Source organism: Lepidochelys kempii, chromosome 15 (assembly GCF_965140265.1).
Source record: "Lepidochelys kempii isolate rLepKem1 chromosome 15, rLepKem1.hap2, whole genome shotgun sequence".
Lineage (NCBI taxonomy): Eukaryota > Metazoa > Chordata > Testudines > Cheloniidae > Lepidochelys > Lepidochelys kempii.
The window spans coordinates 10,379,201-10,398,134 of NC_133270.1; the positions used below are offsets into that span (position 1 = coordinate 10,379,201).

General features: G+C 42.4%; 1 protein-coding gene across 1 annotated transcript in view; it reads right to left on the reverse strand.

Moving 5' to 3' along the window:
- Nucleotides 1–18,934, reverse strand: part of CIT (citron rho-interacting serine/threonine kinase) — a 97,566-nt gene that overhangs the window by 47,707 nt on the left and 30,925 nt on the right. Inside the window, exons 11-19 of the mRNA XM_073313406.1 lie at nt 17,518–17,623; nt 16,489–16,632; nt 14,883–15,002; nt 11,241–11,411; nt 10,914–10,967; nt 10,328–10,381; nt 8,691–8,831; nt 8,181–8,306; nt 3,725–3,820 (exon numbers count right to left, since the gene is read on the reverse strand). Of these exons, the coding sequence (XP_073169507.1) occupies nt 3,725–3,820; nt 8,181–8,306; nt 8,691–8,831; nt 10,328–10,381; nt 10,914–10,967; nt 11,241–11,411; nt 14,883–15,002; nt 16,489–16,632; nt 17,518–17,623 (1,012 nt within the window). The remainder of the gene's footprint in view (nt 1–3,724; nt 3,821–8,180; nt 8,307–8,690; nt 8,832–10,327; nt 10,382–10,913; nt 10,968–11,240; nt 11,412–14,882; nt 15,003–16,488; nt 16,633–17,517; nt 17,624–18,934) is intronic.

Here is an 18,934-nt window from a genome sequence, read left to right on the forward strand (position 1 = left end):
GCTCAAATGTGGCGGCAGCGTGATGAGAGGAGGCAGGATTCAATGCTGAGGCTGCTGGAGGATCAAACCAGTATGCTCCAGTGTATGGTTGAGCTGCAGCAAAGGCAGCTGGAGCACAGACTGCCACTGCAGCCCCTCTGTAACCAACCGCCCTCCTCCCCAAGTTGCATAACCTCCACACCCAGACGCCCAAGAACGCGGTGGGGGGGCCTCCGGCCAACCAGCCACTCCACCACAGAGGATTGCCCAAAAAACAGAAGGCTGGCATTCAATAAACTTTAAAGTTGTAAACTTTTAAAGTGCTGTGTGGCATTTTCCTTCCCTCCTCCACCACCCCTCCTGGGCTACCTTGGTAGTCATCCCTCTATTTGTGTGATGTATGAATAAAGAATGCATGAATGTGAAGGAACAATGACTTTATTGCCTCTGCAAGCGGTGATCGAAGGGAGTAGGGGAGGGTGGTTAGCTTACAGGGAAGTAGAGTGAACCAAGGGGTGGGGGGTTTCATCAAGGAGAAACAAACAGAACTTTCACACCGTAGCCTGTCCAGTCATGAAACTGGTTTTCAAAGCTTCTCTGATGCGTACTACGCCCTCCTGTGCTCTTCTAACCGCCCTGGTGTCTGGCTGCGCGTAACCAGCAGCCAGGCGATTTGCCTCAACCTCCCACCCCGCCATAAACGTCTCCCCCTTACTCTCACAAATATTGTGGAGCACACAGCAAGCAGTAATAACAGTGGGAATATTGGTTTTGCTGAGGTCTAAGGGAGTCAGTAAACTGCGCCAGCGCGCCTTTAAACATCCAAATGCACATTCTACCACCATTCTGCACTTGCTCACCCTGTAGTTGAACAGCTCCTGACTGCTGTCCAGGCTGCCTGTGTACGGCTTCATGAGCCATGGCATTAAGGGGTAGGCTGGGTCCCCAAGGATAACTATAAGCATTTCAACATCCCCAACAGTTATTTTCTGGTCTGGGAATAAAGTCCCTTCCTGCAGCTTTTGAAACAGACCAGAGTTCCTGAAGATGCGAGCGTCATGTATCTTTCCCAGCCATCCCACGTTGATGTTGGTGAAACATCCCTTGTGATCCACCAGAGCTTGCAGCACTAACGAAAAGTACCCCTTGCGGTTTATGTACTCGTCGGCTTGGTGCTCCAGTGCCAAGATAGGGATATGGGTTCCGTCTATGGCCCCACCACAGTTAGGGAATCCCATTGCAGCAAAGCTATCCACTATGACCTGCACATTTCCCAAGGTCACTACCCTTGATATCAGCAGATCTTTGATTGCATGGGCTACTTGCATCACAGCAGCCCCCACAGAAGATTTGCCCACTCCAAATTGATTCCCAACTGACCGGTAGCTGTCGGGCGTTGCAAGCTTCCACAGGGCTATCGCCACTCGCTTCTCAACTGTGAGGGCTGCTCTCATCTTGGTATTCATGCGCTTCAGGGCAGGGGAAAGCGAGTCACAAAGTTCCATGAAAGTGCCCTTACGCATGCGAAAGTTTCGCAGCCACTGGGAATCGTCCCAGACCTGCAACACTATGCGGTCCCACCAGTCTGTGCTTGTTTCCCGAGCCCAGAATCGGCGTTCCACAGCATGAACCTGCCCCATTAGCACCATGATGCATGCATTGGCAGGGCTCATGCTTTCAGAGAAATCTGTGTCCATGTCCTGATCACTCACGTGACCGCGCTGACGTCGCCTCCTCGCCCGGTATTGCTCTGCCAGGTTCTGGTGCTGCATATACTGCTGGATAATGCGTGTGGTGTTTAATGTGCTCCTAATTGCCAAAGTGAGCTGAGCGGCCTCCATGCTTGCCTTGGTATGGCATCCGCACAGAAAAAAGGCGCGGAACGATTGTCTGCCATTGCTCTGACGGAGGGAGGGGCGACTGACGACATGGCTTACAGGGTTGGCTTACAGGGAATTAAAATCAACAAAGGGGGTGGCTTTACATCAAGGAGTATTTCAGGCAGGACTTCACGGAGGGTTCCAATAAGAAATGGTGCACCTAAGTTATTGTTCTTATTGGAACAAGCAGGTTGGTCTGGCCTCTGATTGATACATGGCTAGATTTACCTTGCTGCACCTTCTCTGTGAGTGACTGCAGTGTGACCTAGAGGAATGAGTCCGCTAGATGTGGGAGGGGGGGAAGCAAATGAGTACAAAACAAATCTGGTCTATTTCTTGTTTTGATCCACTCCATCTATCTTTTACATCTTTGGCTGGCAACAGACGGTGCAGAAGGACTGCAAACTATCCACATCTCATGGCTGCTTGGCAGAAAATGGCACAGTAGGACTGCTAGCCAACCTCATCTCTTGCCTGCCTGGCAGAAGATGGTACAGTAGGACTGCTAGCAATCTGTATCGCCTGCCTGCTCACCATAAGATGGTTCAATAGGACTGACTGCAGGACTAAAGAGAATGACCTGGTCAAGTCACTTCTGATGTAGTCCCTGCACCCATGTCTGCCCAGGCGCTCCTGGCTGACATGGCCAGGAGCACCTCGGACATGACGATGACGGCTACCAGTCCTACTGCACCATCTGCTGCCACAAGGCAAGGGGTTGCTGCTGCTGTGTAGCAATGCAGTACCACGTCTGCCAGCACCCAGGAGACATACGGTGACGGTGAGGTGAGCGGGCTCCATGCTTGCCGTGGTATGGCGTCTGCACAGGTAACTCGAGAAAAAAGGCACGAAACGATTGTCTGCTGCTGCTTTCACAGAGGGACGGAGGGAACGGGGGCCTGACGATATGTACCCAGAACCACCGGCGACAATGTTTTAGCCCCATCAGGCATTGGGATCTCAACCCAGAATTCCAATGGGCTGCGGAGACTGCGGGAACTGTGGGATAGCTACCCACAGTGCAACGCTCCGGAAGTCGACTCTAGCCTCGGTACTGTGGGAGCACTCCGCCGAGTTAATGCACTTAATGCACTTAGAGCATTTTCTGTGGGGACACACACACTCGAATATATAAAAACGATTTCTAAAAAACCGACTTCTATAAATTCGACCTAATTTCGTAGTGTAGGCATACCTAAAGAGTGGGAAAAGATCACACTTGGAAGGCACAGAGATCCTTAAAGAATACTTTTGCTGAATGACAAACTGTAGGTTTTTTAGATAAATTCTGAAGTCTATTACATAATCCTGTCTCTCTCTCTATGGTTTTCCTAATTTAGGTGGTGTCTATAATCATGTTTTCAACTGTTTGTTATAAATCTTAAAATATCCTAGAGAAGAGAAAAAAATTCAGAGTGGGTGGATCCCTGGACTCACTGGCGGATGTTACAGCTCCAAGGAGATGGAATTTCAAAAGTGCTTTTGTGTTTACTAAATGTAAAGCTTCTACGGCTGCTCATGTTAATGCTCTTCAGATCAAAGCAAGATCATCAGAAATAATTAAAAACCTTTTTGAAAGACTGATTTCCCACAAGCACCTGTTCTAAAGGAATGGTCTGTTAACAGTTAGATTCATCTAGCTCTCACAAAGCCTACATGGATAACGCAACCTCACACAAAAGGTGAGAGCGTGATGGGAACGGGTTAGATAGGCAGAATTATTCAGTTTTCATTCAACTCTCAGAAGTGGTGAAGAAGGAAGCACAGGACAAGGGATCAGAGTCCAAAACCAGCTGTTTGGGGACTATCCAGAGCCCAATGCACCTCTAAAAGAGAGTATGAAGGTAATGAAAAGGGATATTTACTTTGATTTTTTCATCATAGAACTGCTCTTTCTGTTTCAGCTGCAATTCCAGATGCTGTGCTGACAGCTGAGCCTCACGATGCTTCTCCTCCAGCTCCTGAACACAGCAAAGATTTATGTCAGACAGATACAGAAATATAATACATGGAATTTATAAATACATATACAGGACATGTACAAAACACTCATTCTCTCTGGTTTTAAGGCTTTCTAAAATATATCTCTGAGGCCTGGGATCTCAGCTGCATGAGATACCATTATGAAAGTACATATCACCAGCATTAAACCTTATAAACAGACAGATAGATACATCAGTTGTCCTATTTTAGGGTTAGGTAGTATAATAAAAAGGGTAAAGAGATGTTTAAAAAAGAAGTCGATTCCACCTCCACCAAGAGCTGCCTCCTGAGCCAGTACTGCCCCTTCCAACCTGCTTCCAAAAAAAATTAAGGTATTCCCCAAAATGGAGCCAGAATGGTTTGTGATAATGAGCAGTTATGAACAGCTCATAGATGTGTGATGGGATTCTGAAACCCTAAACAAAAAAACCCCAATCATTTTGCAGTTAACTTTAAATTCCTTTGCATCAGATTGGCTGGTGAAGGTTTCAAATACATGCCTGGATATCTGATAACAAGGGAAAGACATGTGGTAGAGTGATTTGAATACAGGACAGGGAATTCCTGAGAGTTTAGTCTCATTTCTGATAATGTCCCTCCCTCTCTTTCTAGCCTTGGGCAAATCACTTAGAACATAAGAGCAGTCATACTGGGTCAGACCAAAGGTCCATCTAACCCAGTATCCTGTCTTCCGACAGTGGCCAATGCCAGGTGCCCCAGAGGGAATGAACAGAACAGGTAATCAAGTGATCCATCCACTTAGACCTTGATTCTGCACTGAGGATCATGCAGGTAAACCTCTGGGTCAGTGTAGTTCTCAGTGCAGTGGTGCCTTAGTTTCTATGCTTCAGATTCTCCATTTGTAGAGAGGGGATAATCCTTTCTGTCCTCCCTACATGGTTGTTGCCAGGATGGATGAAAAGTGCTTTATAAGTTATACATTAGGTGCAAAAAAATATTTTTATCCTCAGTGGCTCACAAGGGTGAAGGAACATAAGTCACACAAAATACAGCCCTGAATAAGTTAAATACCCCTGTCTCTCACAGGTAAACCAGTTTGGCAGAGGGGGGCATTTTTGTTCTTTGAAGTTGGTCTTTAAGGTAGAGCTAGAGAGTCTCCTTTCTTGAGGCTTGCTCTCAATAGTTGAGACTTCAGAGAACGTTCTTCTCCTTCATAGCCAGGTTTGCCATTCCAACAGTTTCTGCAGCACAGGAGGCAGATCCAGACCTGTCAAGTCTTGGAAAGTGGGTTGATTGCCACTTAGCCAAGCTCCAGTTTTGTGATCTCTCCAGGTCTCCTGCCTGCCTTCCTATCGACACAGCACAGGACAATTCCCTGACATTTCTCTAGTTGACACACACGCATTTTCTATCCCCTGATCTTCCTTTTCGCTTATCTCGGGAAACCACCTTGGGAGCACACAAATGTTCCTTTGATCCAGTCACAGCATCAACCCTCCACCACACGGGCTACAAAAATGGAATGAAAGCCAGCCAAAAAGCAGTCATCTAGAAGGAGACTGCAGCATTTTGTACCCTGGAAGGGGCACTATTGTTTTGTTCAGTTGGAAAATGGCTTCTAGTACCAAGAAGCCAATTCAGCTTTCACACGGACCCACACAGTATAGGTCCAAATAGTGAATCACACAACCAGGTCAGCAGCAGCTTCAGAGTTACCACCACATGGCTGCTCATGCTAGAGTAGAAGCGCTGCCAACTCCTGAAGTGGCCCTCTGCAGCGTGGACATAGAAATGTAGTCTCTTATTTCAGATAATCTTCTCCAGCAATTCATATTCAGCTCCCTCCACCCAACCCCTGCCTTTTATTCACTCTAGCCACTGAGAACAGCCATCTATACTCCCAAGCAGCAAAGAATAAAATGCCCTTTATTTTTTATGATTCAGAACTTGGCATTTCCTTCCTGTGGCTCTCTTCATCTATAGCCAGGCCAGCAGGGCTCATCAAGTACAACTGGAAGAGTTCATTCCTTCACAGAAAGACATCATCCATTTCTTCTGAAGGCTCACCACCTGACTCCCTTCCTCTCTTCCCTCAAAGAGAAGAAGAAGAAACAGAGGCCATACCTGTTCCTACATCTCCACCCATCCTCTTCTCCCCATCACTACCAAGAACAGTTCATCAGAGTCCCTGTAAAAAATGCCCAACACCAGCTGCTTCATGGGATTAAGGAGTCTTCAGACAGAGGTATGTATATCTGACTCAGCCCACCACCCCACATACTCTGCCACTGTAGCAGAAATCACTGAAAAGGTCCTCTTCGCTACAGGGACATGCCAACAGAACAAAAGTCCAAATCTGACCTATCTTCAGACTTTTGCCAGTTGTCTGGTCACCAGGAGAAAAATAAGGCATTTATGGTTAAAGAAAAAAAAGAAAAAAATCCACTTCCTCAGAAAAGTCCAGATCTCACCAAACTGTAGAGAAAAAACTCTAGATACCATAAAAAGAAACCTTCTAACTGCAATCAGAAAAGACAACTTTATTTTCTCTTTTGCCCTCCAAAGAGGGCTAATTCTCCAAGTCAGAACTGGCGGGACCTAAGGAAGAGACCCCTGAAGCCCCAGACCTGCTTGTCTTAGTGTTATATAAGGGCATTATGGTCCCCAACATTCTATGTAAACTTGGAGAAAACTGCAGCTCCAAAACAAGGCCCCTGGAACAGTGAAATGATATTTCTGCATTCCCTTCCGTTTTTTATGAAGAATAATAAAACAAACAAAAATGCCCAAATACACGCAAGAGGCTTATGCAACAAGTCACAATATATTACATGGTCTGTGAATACAAAGCTGGCTTTGTACCCGTGCAAGCAGCGGTCTTTCACTTATCACGCCCCGATATTGAAAGACAGAACAATGCCAAGACACTTCTTCTACCTTCTTTATGGTGCCTCAAGGGTTCTGATCTTGAAATCTATTTATGCAGCTATTTCTCAGAACAATTATGGATCACCTATCAACCTCAGGTAAGGCTATTTATACATTCCCATTGGGCCTTCACACAGGGTATGTCTCCGGTTCTCCTACAGTCAGGACTACGACCACCTGTCCAAGGGTGTTTAACATATTAGTTTTCCTGGTAGTAACCCCAAGAGAAAAAGCGTAGTGGAGGGGCAGAGAATCCATATCTATCCCTTTTCTATATTACAGGCTCATCAGACCTCCATTCAAGCTAAAAGCAACAAACACCACCAAATATGTGACCTTTTTCCTTCAACACCACATTTTTAATTAGCTCTCCTTCAGAGCAGCACTGCTGGAACGATAAACTTAGCTATTAAGGGGAGGCTAAATATGTGCTATCCTGATCTCTCGTCTTCAAAAATGAGTCAGGGTTGCTATTCCACCCCTCCTTTGGTAGGGGATCATTTTTAATTTTCAATATATCTTTTGGGTCTCCTTCAGGCACTGTAGAAAGGTAATTTAATGAAAGATAGATAGTTGATACACATATCTTTCCTGGTAGTTGAGTTTAACATATATTTTGTCTCTGGAAGCAGTCTCACTGGGGGGTGGGAAGTGTTCCCAAGGGCACAGTAAACCAGTTCCCTGTGACTGACAGGTCTGGGTCCTACATCCTATGCTTCAGAAGGAAACCCACTGTTTGAATGGGTATTGGTAGAAGAGAACTCATCAGAGCAGCACACATTTATTTATCTGCCTCATCACAAGACAATGGCTTCTTCCCCCAGGGAGGTATAAGTACCAGCAGTACCCTCTGTTTGGTTCACTTTAGACTAAATTAACCAAAAAGACTTAACAGATCTAACAATGAGAAAAACAAGAAATTGCCAACTATAGTGGGGAAGGTATGTGGGTGAGAATGGATCTCTGACAAAAATTTAAGAGAAAAACAGTTTTGATGATTAATTTTGTTCTTCTGCAAAATGTAAGCATTTGGGATAGATTAGAAGTCAGGCTAAATTGCAAGGGATTTCAAAGTTAAATACTGAAGATGTCATTGTTACACAACCCAGCACTGACCATTAAGAAGGTTATGCTTTTGAAATAGACATTAGGAAATGAATTGCATACTAGTGAGTTAATACAACTGAGTTGGAAAATTTCCTACTGGGGCAACTGGGATTTTTAAAAAGTCATTTGGTAAGAGATCATAAATGCTTCGGACTTAGTTTATAACTAACACTGCAGGCAGCAGAATTTGTGCACGGAAGTTATTTCCAACATAAAATTTATATAACATCCAAGTCCCTTATTCAACAACCCCCACCCAATTTTATGTAGTTCTATGTCCTTTCTTCCCACTCCACTGTGGCATACTCTTTCCCTTTATCTTTTGTTTTCATCCCTGCTCACCAAAATTTTGTCTGCCATCTGTTGAATCTGCTGAGATTTAGTCTGAATATCTTCCTTTAGTCGGTTTTCTCTGCGTTCCACAGTCTCTAATCTCTTCACTTGATTCTCCAGAGAATGGCGCCGTTCCTGCAGAGCAATTATGAACTGCCATTTAAACTAAACAAGTTTTGATGATCAAACAGCAGTAAGCAGGCACTAGGAAAAGTCAGCTGAAGCCATCAGTACGTGGTCCTCTTCTACATCCAAAACCATCCCCACTCCCAAAGCCTTACCCTAGTCACATGTTCATGTTGAATCCAGATGAAAAACAACACCGAAAAGCCTCCCAGTAAGTATTCTTCAGAGAAATACATTTATAAAAGAATGAATAATCATCTGCTATTTTCTAATCTCTCTCCTCTGACAAGCTGTTACAGGGATCCTGGCCATTCAATGTTCCATAAGTAGTAGTTTCTAAGCCCAGTTACATCCTATTGACTAGTCCAGTGCAGCCAGAAATTCTCTGCTCACCTCTGCTTCAAGCAGTTTCTTTTTCATGCCTTCATTAGAGTCTTCCCGATTCTGCAATTTCTCCAACTCTTTCTCTGCTCTCTCCTTTGCCTGACGGATATTCTGAAGAAGTTCAGTTGCTTCAGAGCTGGCTTTCACAGCCTAAACCAAGAGGGGGAAAAAAGATCAGTAAATGTTAGTACAAAGTCACACACACACAAAGTTTTCACAGTAACAGATGCAAGTACAGTATGATGGCAACCTCAGATGTTCAGCATTCTGAATAAAACATTTATAAAAGCCTGGCCTGGCAGCCTAGAATTAGCACAACATCCAACCGTGTGAAGGAATATTTCATTTAGTCTCCTGAGGGCTGTAATATTTTGGTCTAATTCTGGTTGACGTCTAGTGTTAGGCTGGCTGGTTGGTGTTTAGTGGCCTGTGATGGTGGTCAGACTAGATGATATGGTAGTCCCTTCTGGCCTTAAACTCTATGAATCCAAGTTCAAACCTCTACTCCAAACTGCACTTCTGCTGTTGCAAATGTTGGAAAAAGTACAAGGGAAGGAGAACTACAGGTCTGTCTTGTTGTACCAGTAACTTCTACTGCTCTACTTGCACTGGAGTTCAAGCCTAGTCCACAAACTCAGCCTAATCCCTTGACACAAGATTTATAGATATATTTCTGTACAAGTGCTGAGAGAACATTGTGTTGAGCCACATCAATTCTTGAAAAGAATGAAATAGTAATGGTGAAAACTGGTGGCCTGCTTGAAGGACTGAGATGAAAGTGACACCCTCATGCTGTTTTGACCTCAAAAGGGTGTTCACACTACAGAGTCATTATCCTTAAGGAAGCCCCATTTCTGGAAAGCCAAAACAGCCAGCAGACTAGTTGCGTGGAGGGGTTTGAGATGCTTGCAGACGGATATGAAGCGGCTAGCTCTCTCCTCTCCCCAAAAAGAACCACCATTAGCAATGTATTAGCTGGTATAGTGTTTTCTCACATGTAGCCCTTTTGGGTGCACTGGAATTTCAGTGCCCATTAAAGTGAGACTGATAGCACTGATTGCGGCAAGGTAGGTACTGTGTATACTTCCTCCAGATGCTAATGTATCCTAATCCTGTCATGAACCCTTATCATAGAATCATAGGGCTGGAAGGGGCCTCAATGGGTCAGTCTAGTCCAGTCCCCTGCATTCTACTGTTTGACCTATCGACAGAGTAGAAATTGCTAATTGAGAAGTGATTTTATGATTAATACCAAAGTATGCTGGGAGAGTAAGCCAAGACCAAAATACATTTCACTAGAACTAGCAAGACATGAACCCAGGTCTCCAGAAATAAAAGGTTAGGATAGTGTGTTAGATGCTGTACGCCCATGCTGGCCTTTTAAATTAGAATTTCTATGCACTATTCCTGTTGTGACTCAGCTTCATTTGTAAAAATAAACACTGTTAACACATTTCAAGGGCAGAAAGCATATTGAGAATTCTGATTTCAGATACTAGCTCCCACCCCCACTTTCTCCCTCTGACATCCCCTCTTGCCGTGACTAATTCTATTTTTGACTATGAAACACAGTGCACATCTCCCCTGCATTAGGGTTTTACTGGAAAGCCTTGTGAAAAATTCACCAACCCCATCCCTGACTTTACCTTTGCCAGCTTGTCCTGCAGTTCCTGGATTTTGGTTTGCTGCTCTGTATTGATCTACAGTTAAACGCAAGGGAGAAAAAATGAATGCCCGCCGTACTTGTGATTTGTTTATTTTAGTCTTGCTTCCCAGAATCTTTGTTTCTCCCTATAATTCCAACCTGCCAAATGATCCAATGCATTCCTGCTCCTGATTTCCTCTCGACCATTTGCCATATTTCTGTCACTAAATAAATCACTTTGACAAAGCATGCAGAACTAAATAAATTTATTTTTCAGAATAATCGTATTTTCTACGTGCCATTCTTCATTCATAATGATACATACAGGGTTTTTCTTTTAACTCACCTCCAGCACAGATTGCACACAATAGCTTTGTCTTGGCATAGCTACTCTATAAGTTCAGTTGACAACAGACTGACCAAGCCCAGCTTTAAATCAAATCACACAGAACAGTCAGTCCCACAAAGAAAGAGGATGGAAGTCTGTTCATGCCACTGACTATCCATGGATGTTCTGGGTTTCTGACAGTGATAATATACTTGGACAGAATCAGGCAGTAAACTCCACTGACACTAAGGAAGCATACCTTCTCCAGTTTGGAATACAGCTCTCCTACTTCAGTTTTCCCATGGTCTTTAGCCTGTAATTTAAAAATATAAAATGTATAATTCTGAAGAAAAGTTTTAGGATCTTGGACTTCACCCAGAATCATAACCTCAGGCAGTTTAAATGTAAACAGCTTTACAGGGAATAAATGAAATTGTTCCAACTATACTGGTAATACAAAATGGCTTCCACTGCACAACCCATACCAAGTTTCCAAGGACTTGAATGCAACTCATTTATAAATCCCAGCCAACACAAACTAGAAACTAGGAGTGTAACAACACCTCTCCCAGGGAGCCTTCACTACCTTCTGTAGTTTGTTGTGACATTCAGTAGCTTTACGTTTGAATTCTTCAGCTGCCAATCGTGACTCTCTCAACTCCGATTCATAGAGATCACTACGTCTACGAGCTGAAATAAGATCCTCTTCTAACTGATTCATCATCAACCTCATCTCTTCCACCTGGGCTTGATACTCCTGTGCAATGAAAAGGGATGTTACATTTTGGAAAGCAAAGAGGAAAGACAGAGAGTGGCAAACAGTATGATAGTACCTATACGGAATAGGCAGAAAGCAGACAAAGTATGTAACGAGAGGACAAAAACATAAAATAAGAGGGTGAGAGCCAGGCAGAATACAATATCCATTCCTTTCTGGCTTGTGTCTTTCATGACAAAGAGCCAATAAGTCATTTCCAAGCCATTACCTCAGAGAAGATATGAAATGTAACCAAAAAAACTATTTTGAGGGGATTCCACTCCAGAAACACATCCATAGTTTTTGAAACAAATGGTAAAGTACTTACATGTTATTTCTCTCCCTGAAGGTTAGTGGTCTATATAGACATATGCTTCTGAGTTTTGTGCCTCTGTCAAACACCCAGATATATTCTCTCCGAGTTATTCAGCCTGACAACATGAGAATTACTACAAACCTGGGTGGTCGGGGTGGGTGAAAAGGAGAAAAAAAAAATATGTGTTGTGGCCTCCAACCATCAGTTTACTGGTTTCTTTTGATAGCTCAGGAAATAAACATATTAACCCTAAAGTAAAGTCCTCTATCATTCTTGATGGGAGTAGCGGTAATCTAGTATCAAATGCTACCTTTGGAGGATAACCCTCGAGGAGTCACATTTTCCCCCAAAAGGCCAATATTCTATGTAATTCACACCTCCATTAAACTACAATAAAGGATTTGGAATAAAAATTCTGGAGAAGTGCAACGCCTAAAAATCAAAGAACAAAAAGAACATTTGGACTGATTGTTCCAATTAGGCAAGCATCCAAGATGAGAAGTGGTGTAGATAGATCCTGAGGTGACCAATGAAGTCTTCAGTAGAGGCATTGATTGTTATTACATAGTAAGCATTTGTATAGTCCTTTAAATATACAAGGGCTTACAAGAAAACAAATCTTGTCTCTTTCCTAAAGAGCTTGCTTTTATATCTATCTATCTGGTGGGTGGGGAGCATGCACACCCAGGAGTATGCTAGGCAAGTACACAACACAGACAAAGGAATGGGAGAAAGGACATAACAGATCCTGCTTTCCATGTTATTTTCTTAGAGTCCATATACACACATTATTAGTCATTTCTCCCTACCAAACCTTGCCCATTCACCCACTGCTTTTACTTTCTCCTGTGTTCAAATTCATATTTATCAGTTAATTCTCTGCTCTCTCCACTTCCTGCCACATATGGCTGGAGGTTGCCACTAGCAGCCGTCTGCCTTAGAGTGACTCTCTGGTTCATAATACCAACAGTGGACTTAGCTGGCCCATCTTCCCACCAAGTCCAACTGTTGCAGTCCAACTATTTTCTCCCTGGATGGGGCTGGAGCTTTTATACCATAGGTGACGTAAACATCCATTGATGTGAAAGGCTATTTTGCACTAATGCATTTGTGCAAAGAAAGATGCAGAATGCTTGGAAGAAGTGTGTTCTGCTCAGAGATCACAATTTGGACCAGCACTTCCAAGAATGCTCAATTTCTAGAGCAACAATCACTTGACAAAGGAATTATAAACAAGGCCTCACATGGCATTGAGAAAGTTAATGAATTTGGGGGCAGTTAAATAAAATTTCAGTTTTTCTTGCTTCTTGATACTATTCAGGCTGTATCTTTAAGCACATCATATACTAAGGTCAGAAGAACATGTCACACAACTCAAACACACACACACACACACACAACACTTCCACTTGCACATCTTAACCTAAGGCATCCAACATTGGGCACCTGAACACAGAAAAGCTGAAGCGAAAACTAACCAGAGATTAAAAACTGTTATATAAAAATATACTATATAGTCAAATAATGTTTAGAATCCAAGTCTGAAATAATAATGCTCTCTTATACACTGTACCCAAATTGATGTTGAATTTATGACATTACCCTGAAATATCAATACTTGAACTTTATTCTCTTTGTGGGATTTGCCATTGTTGGTATCTTAAATATCATCACCTCAACAGGATTCTCCCCAAGGATGGCTTTTCTTAGGGTTTTCCCCGCAGGATCTCCATCCTCTCTCTCAGACCCTAATTTCATTTTCCTGAAAGAAATGCTCCAAGCCCTCTTATTTGCCAAGACTGACCAGCTTCTATGAATGAGCAGCAACTACACATTCTAGCACCTGAGCTTAAGATAACTCAGAGGAACCCTGTAGTGGGTTCTTTTAGACAATTTCCTCTGGTGACCTAAACAGCACCTTAACATTCTCATGAATCTTAGCCATAACCTATGTTAAAAGGTATGGAGTTCAAATTGTGTTGGGATGCAAGTTTTATTAAAATTCTTATTTTTCCTCTCTGACAAATAAGTTTGTACATTTTCAAAACCTAATCATCATCCCAAAACATTTTATATATAACAAATATTTAAAACAACTCTACTAAAGCAGCAACAGCTCTCAAAGTAGCTAGCCTTAGAACACTGTCATTTTCCAAAACAACCAGCAAAACGAATACTTAAGCTGTATATATGGTTCTGCCACATCTTGAGGGTTTTATCTGCACTTCATTAAATTTTGCATAAGGTAAGTCTCCAGACAAGAGCTATTACCAAGGGTTCTGTGCATACAGGTCTCACACACAAAAACATTAGTCAGTTAATATTTGTAAAGTGCTTTAAAGATGAAAAGCAGTAGATGATTGTCAACTATTGTTTGAACTCCACAGAAATTTCAATTTCTTTTTTCTCAATATAATGTGTTTCCATTACACCATAGAATATAATGGGTTCTGTGTGGTAGACTATTTTTAATCTTAAAATTACCCAACATTATTTGTTGTATTTTTCATTTAAGCTCTCTTTCTCCACCCCCAGTAAAACAAAGTTCACACTTTTCTGAAGGAAAAAAATTATCTGAACAAACATCTTCTCTTCAAAAAAATCTAAGTTAGAAAAAGAACAGTTCAGCGACAAAGGCAGTATTTTGAAAAACAGCCACATTCAAAGCTGAGTAGACATTGAAAATGGTTAAAATAAAACAAGATATGGGTTAATGTGGTTTCCCCCCAATTCAGAATTCCCATGTGAGGATTCATGAGCTCTAGTTGAGAGCAATATTAATCCTTGCTAACTTGTATAACGTGATTGCTTAAAATGGATTTTTCCAACATGTCAGTTTCACAAAATATTGCAACTCTCTTCTAATTTGTTTTTTTAGGCAAAGATTTCATTTGATCAGCTTGATGGACTGCAAAAAAATGTAGGAAGGCTCGAGACCATGCATGTTTGCAAACAGACACATGTCCAAGTTTGTTCTTAGTTACTTTAAGAAACTCTTCCCTCCTGCCGCCCCCCGACACACACACACACACACACACACACACACGCAGCCTTGGCATCCCACCAATATAAAAACACATTCCTGGCATTAGAACCGGGCAATACAAGCAGTGAGTTCTACTGTCAGCTATTCTGCTCCCAAGAAGCAGTTGTACCTGTTCTTTGATCTCCTGCAGTTTTCGGCTCTGCTCTCTGATATCATGAAGAAGCTGTAGCGCCTTGTCATCCTCCTGAGACACCTCCAACCGCGCCTGTTCCAGGCTTCGCTTTAAGCTCTGCAGAAAGCAAAACGTTCAATGCATAGACCCTTTGCATGCTCCTCTATAAAAAACATCCTCAGTCAAAGGAACACAAAGCTTCTCCTCAAATACGGTGAGACAACATAAATTAAGACACCAATTACGGAAACTTGCAAATTCACTGCTACTGAACTTCAATTTTTCCAGCTGGAGAAAAGCAATACACTTACAAATACAATCTACTGCGCAGAGATCTTAGTTCAAACCCTACTCTTGTAGACCAGGTGTGGAGTCAAAGAACACGCACAGTGAGTGAGACTTCTTAGCGACATTAATTATCCATCCTTTACCACTAGCACTCATCTGATGCTATATTACTACCATGACTTGCTATTTTTCTCCCCATTATTGAACTCAGTTATGTCCTTTACTCTTTTTTAAACTTTAAAGAGAAAAGGGCAGACTATTATTTCAAGGTTTGGGCAAAACCTTTGCTTACAAACTTCAAAATTAGACAAATGGTCCTGTCACCTTCTTAATGTGTATATCATTTTTCATCCAGAAGGATCCAAAACTTTTTAAATGTTGTTTATACAATAGAAAATAGTATATCCAGATGGTTCAACCCAGCTTCAGATGCACCTCTTGCTGTGCATTGACAGCCCCCCCATTTATCAAATAAATTCATGTTCCCCATTCCATTTAGATAAATAAAGTTACACTCTATAGGAAATGCTTCACACTCCACTGAAAAGCAGCCACTGATAGAGTGTTGTCTTGGCATGCTACATAGACAACATTTTGGGTTTTGGTAAGAGAGGGGAAGGAGGACAGAAAAATACCAAATCCAATGGAAAATATAAACACTATTTAAGTGGGCAGAGTGTAAACACCCTCATTGAAATTTTGCCAAGACAACAGGGCAGACATCTCTACTCCTGTAAAAATGACAAAGGATCTTAAATACATATCTTTAAGGGCCTCGTTTTTATATCCCATCTAAAAAGCAGCAGTTGCCACAGACACATTGCTATCACTACACTGGGGAATAGGAGCAGTACAAACTCAGAATGTCACATTATTGAGTCAACACCACCATATCCTGAAACATCTTTGTTGTCCTTTGAGGTTTTCCATTAGGTATTGAATAGGCCCCACCCTGCTTTCATTCTGAAGTCTATCAAGATCAGAACCCAAAAGCGGTACAGTATTGCTATTAAGACAAGAAGAGAACCAGAGTGTAGTTCCCTGTGAGCAAGACAACAGTTGTAGCTCCTCTACCATTACTACTGAATGATGTTGTAAGCACAAAGGCCAAGGAATAAAGTTTGAACAAACCCATATCTAACAGGCCTTCAATACTCTACAAACTGCTCCGATTTCAATAGACAACTATTCCTCTTCCACATTATCTTCTTTCTTTATTGTATATGCACCACCGAGACCATCATGGAACAGAAAGCTAAAGACCTAAAACAGAAATTGCACCTTCAGAGGCAAAAGGACTAGGGTAAAGGCTCACACTGCATTCTGTGATGTAGGTTGCCAGGTCCTGCTCCAGGAGGGATCGCTGGGTCTCAGAGGCTTTCAGTTCCACCTCCTTTTGGCTAAGTACAGCCTCCACCTCTGACACCCTCCGGTGCAATCGCGTCATTTCCTGCTCCATCTGCAACAAACATTGAAAGGTTTAAAAGCATTGCCAAAGCTCTATCAGTTGCTAATTTCAACACACCACATGTGATGAATTTCAGTCTCTAAGAGACTCCTAGTTATAATTCTCCAGATGCTATTTAAATTCCAATACCATTGTCTCTGCTCCTGGGAATGCACAGTTCTTCACAAGGACAGGTAGTAAGTCTAAGTCACCCCATTCATTCAAGCTGCTTGTTCATATTCAGTCATTCTTCGAACCCCAGTTAGCAAAGAAGCCACAATCATTTTTCACTTGGTTTTGCAGAGATGGGTCACTTTAGCTTTATCCCAAATCCATGTTGGACCAGAGGACGGGTCTCCCCCATCTCTTTGCAGGAAAAAATGGTCAAATCCAGCACAATGCAGGGAGACAAATAATTGCACTCTCATAAAAGTCTCGAGCAACACTTGAGTTTTTATAGACTCCAATGAGTTCTCTTTACTCAGAAACAGCAACTGTTAAAAGATGTTCACCATAATCAATGAAATGGTAACAGTTACACAAGTAGAAGCAGAAGGACTAGGAAGAGAGACTTTGTATCACTCAGAACAGAAATGCAGCAACTCTGCAACCGATGAAGAGTAAATGGCTCATGCTGGAAGAAGCAGTCATCTGTGTCATGGTGAGTAAAGGGCTATTTAAAATCCAGAGCCTCCTCTTGTTAAGTTTAACATATCTACAACAAAGGCATGGCCTAAATTCATCTTCTTCTGTACTGATCAGGAAGCCACTTCTCTGAAGGAAAAGAACTTTGCCCACCACAGATCTGGACGATCAGCAGCATCTGAGAGATCCCTTGGCATACACTGGTTGTAGATTCCTGGAGCAATGAGGGAGGCCACTCACATAAATAAATACCTTGTGACACTTGTCCTGGGTGTCCTGCAGCTCTTTGCTCTTTAGAAGGAGTTTCTTTTCCATGGAGCTGATCTTGGCTGGAGAGTCCAATACCGAGACAACAGACCTAAAAGAACAAAGCCAAATAATACATAAATATAGACAAAACAGTACAGGACTCTCCACTTAAACAACTTTGGTCAGATCATTGGGTAGTTATCCTGGGCTAAACTAGGAGGAAAGATGAGGCAAACTTTACGGAGTAACAGCTACTAGATTAGGTCAATCAACATTGTGTGTCATTAGTAACCACCATGTCAGCTCCTCTACTGGTTACAAGATTAGTACTTTCATTTACACAATAAGTTTTAAATTCATAACATCAGACAATGTGACACAGAAAGCATTTCCAGGTGCTTCTTACACATATCTGCAGGCATTACAAAGCCAAATGTCAAATTGGTTTTAACCACTCAAGAAGTTAAATAATTCACTGAAAATTCACTGCCTGTTATATTTTGTTACTGTTAAACAGGTTTCAAAAACAAAAGCAGACAGTACTAGAAAAGCAACTGAAAACCCAAATGTGCCAAACTCTGAACCACAGTGAGCTGAAGCATCTGCTCGTTAACTTGTTCTATGCTATCCCAGTCCAGCTCTCTACACCCCTTCTCTATTTCATCCACACGGACACGATTAGCCCCATGTCTAGATCTCAAAGTTCCACCAATAAGCTGGGTCTCCTGAGAAAAATCTACTTAACTGTAGCATTCATTGAAATTTGACTCCAGGAAATTGAGGAACATATTTACATTTTTTTAATCACTCTCTCTGATGTGGCTCTTTACCCTCTTAAAGTTAACCATTCGTGTCTCGACCCCAAAGGGGACCGCAAGCCTCTTGTGGGGGGGTCATGGTATTGCCACCTTTACTTCTGCGCTGCTTTCAGAGCTGGGCAGCTGGAAAGTGGCGGCTATTTGCTGCACGCCCAGCTCTGGAGGCATTGGTGCCGCCAGCAGCAGTGAAGAAGTAAAGGGGGCAATACCATACCAGGCCACACCCAGCTCTGAAGGCAGTGCCGCTGCAGCAGCAGCGCAGAAGTAATGGTGGCATGATAAGGGGGGAGTGTCATCACTTTTTTGGGGGGTGGTCATCAAAGCCTGAAATATTTACAAAAGGAGTCCCAGCAAAAAAAAAAAAAGTTTGAGAACCCTTGGCTTAAACTGATTGTAGAAAAGCCTTAGAAGGGACTATTTGTGATTTGGAGCATATGTTCGTGTTTTGTACTCTTAAACCAGATGTTTTAACTATTACCTGCTTAAATATGCATCCCAAATTATTAAAAAAAAAAATTAAAAAACAAAATCACATTCTACAGAAACAATTCCCTGTAGCAAAATGCGATTCCAACTAGGTAGTTAAGCAGCTAATAAGGGAA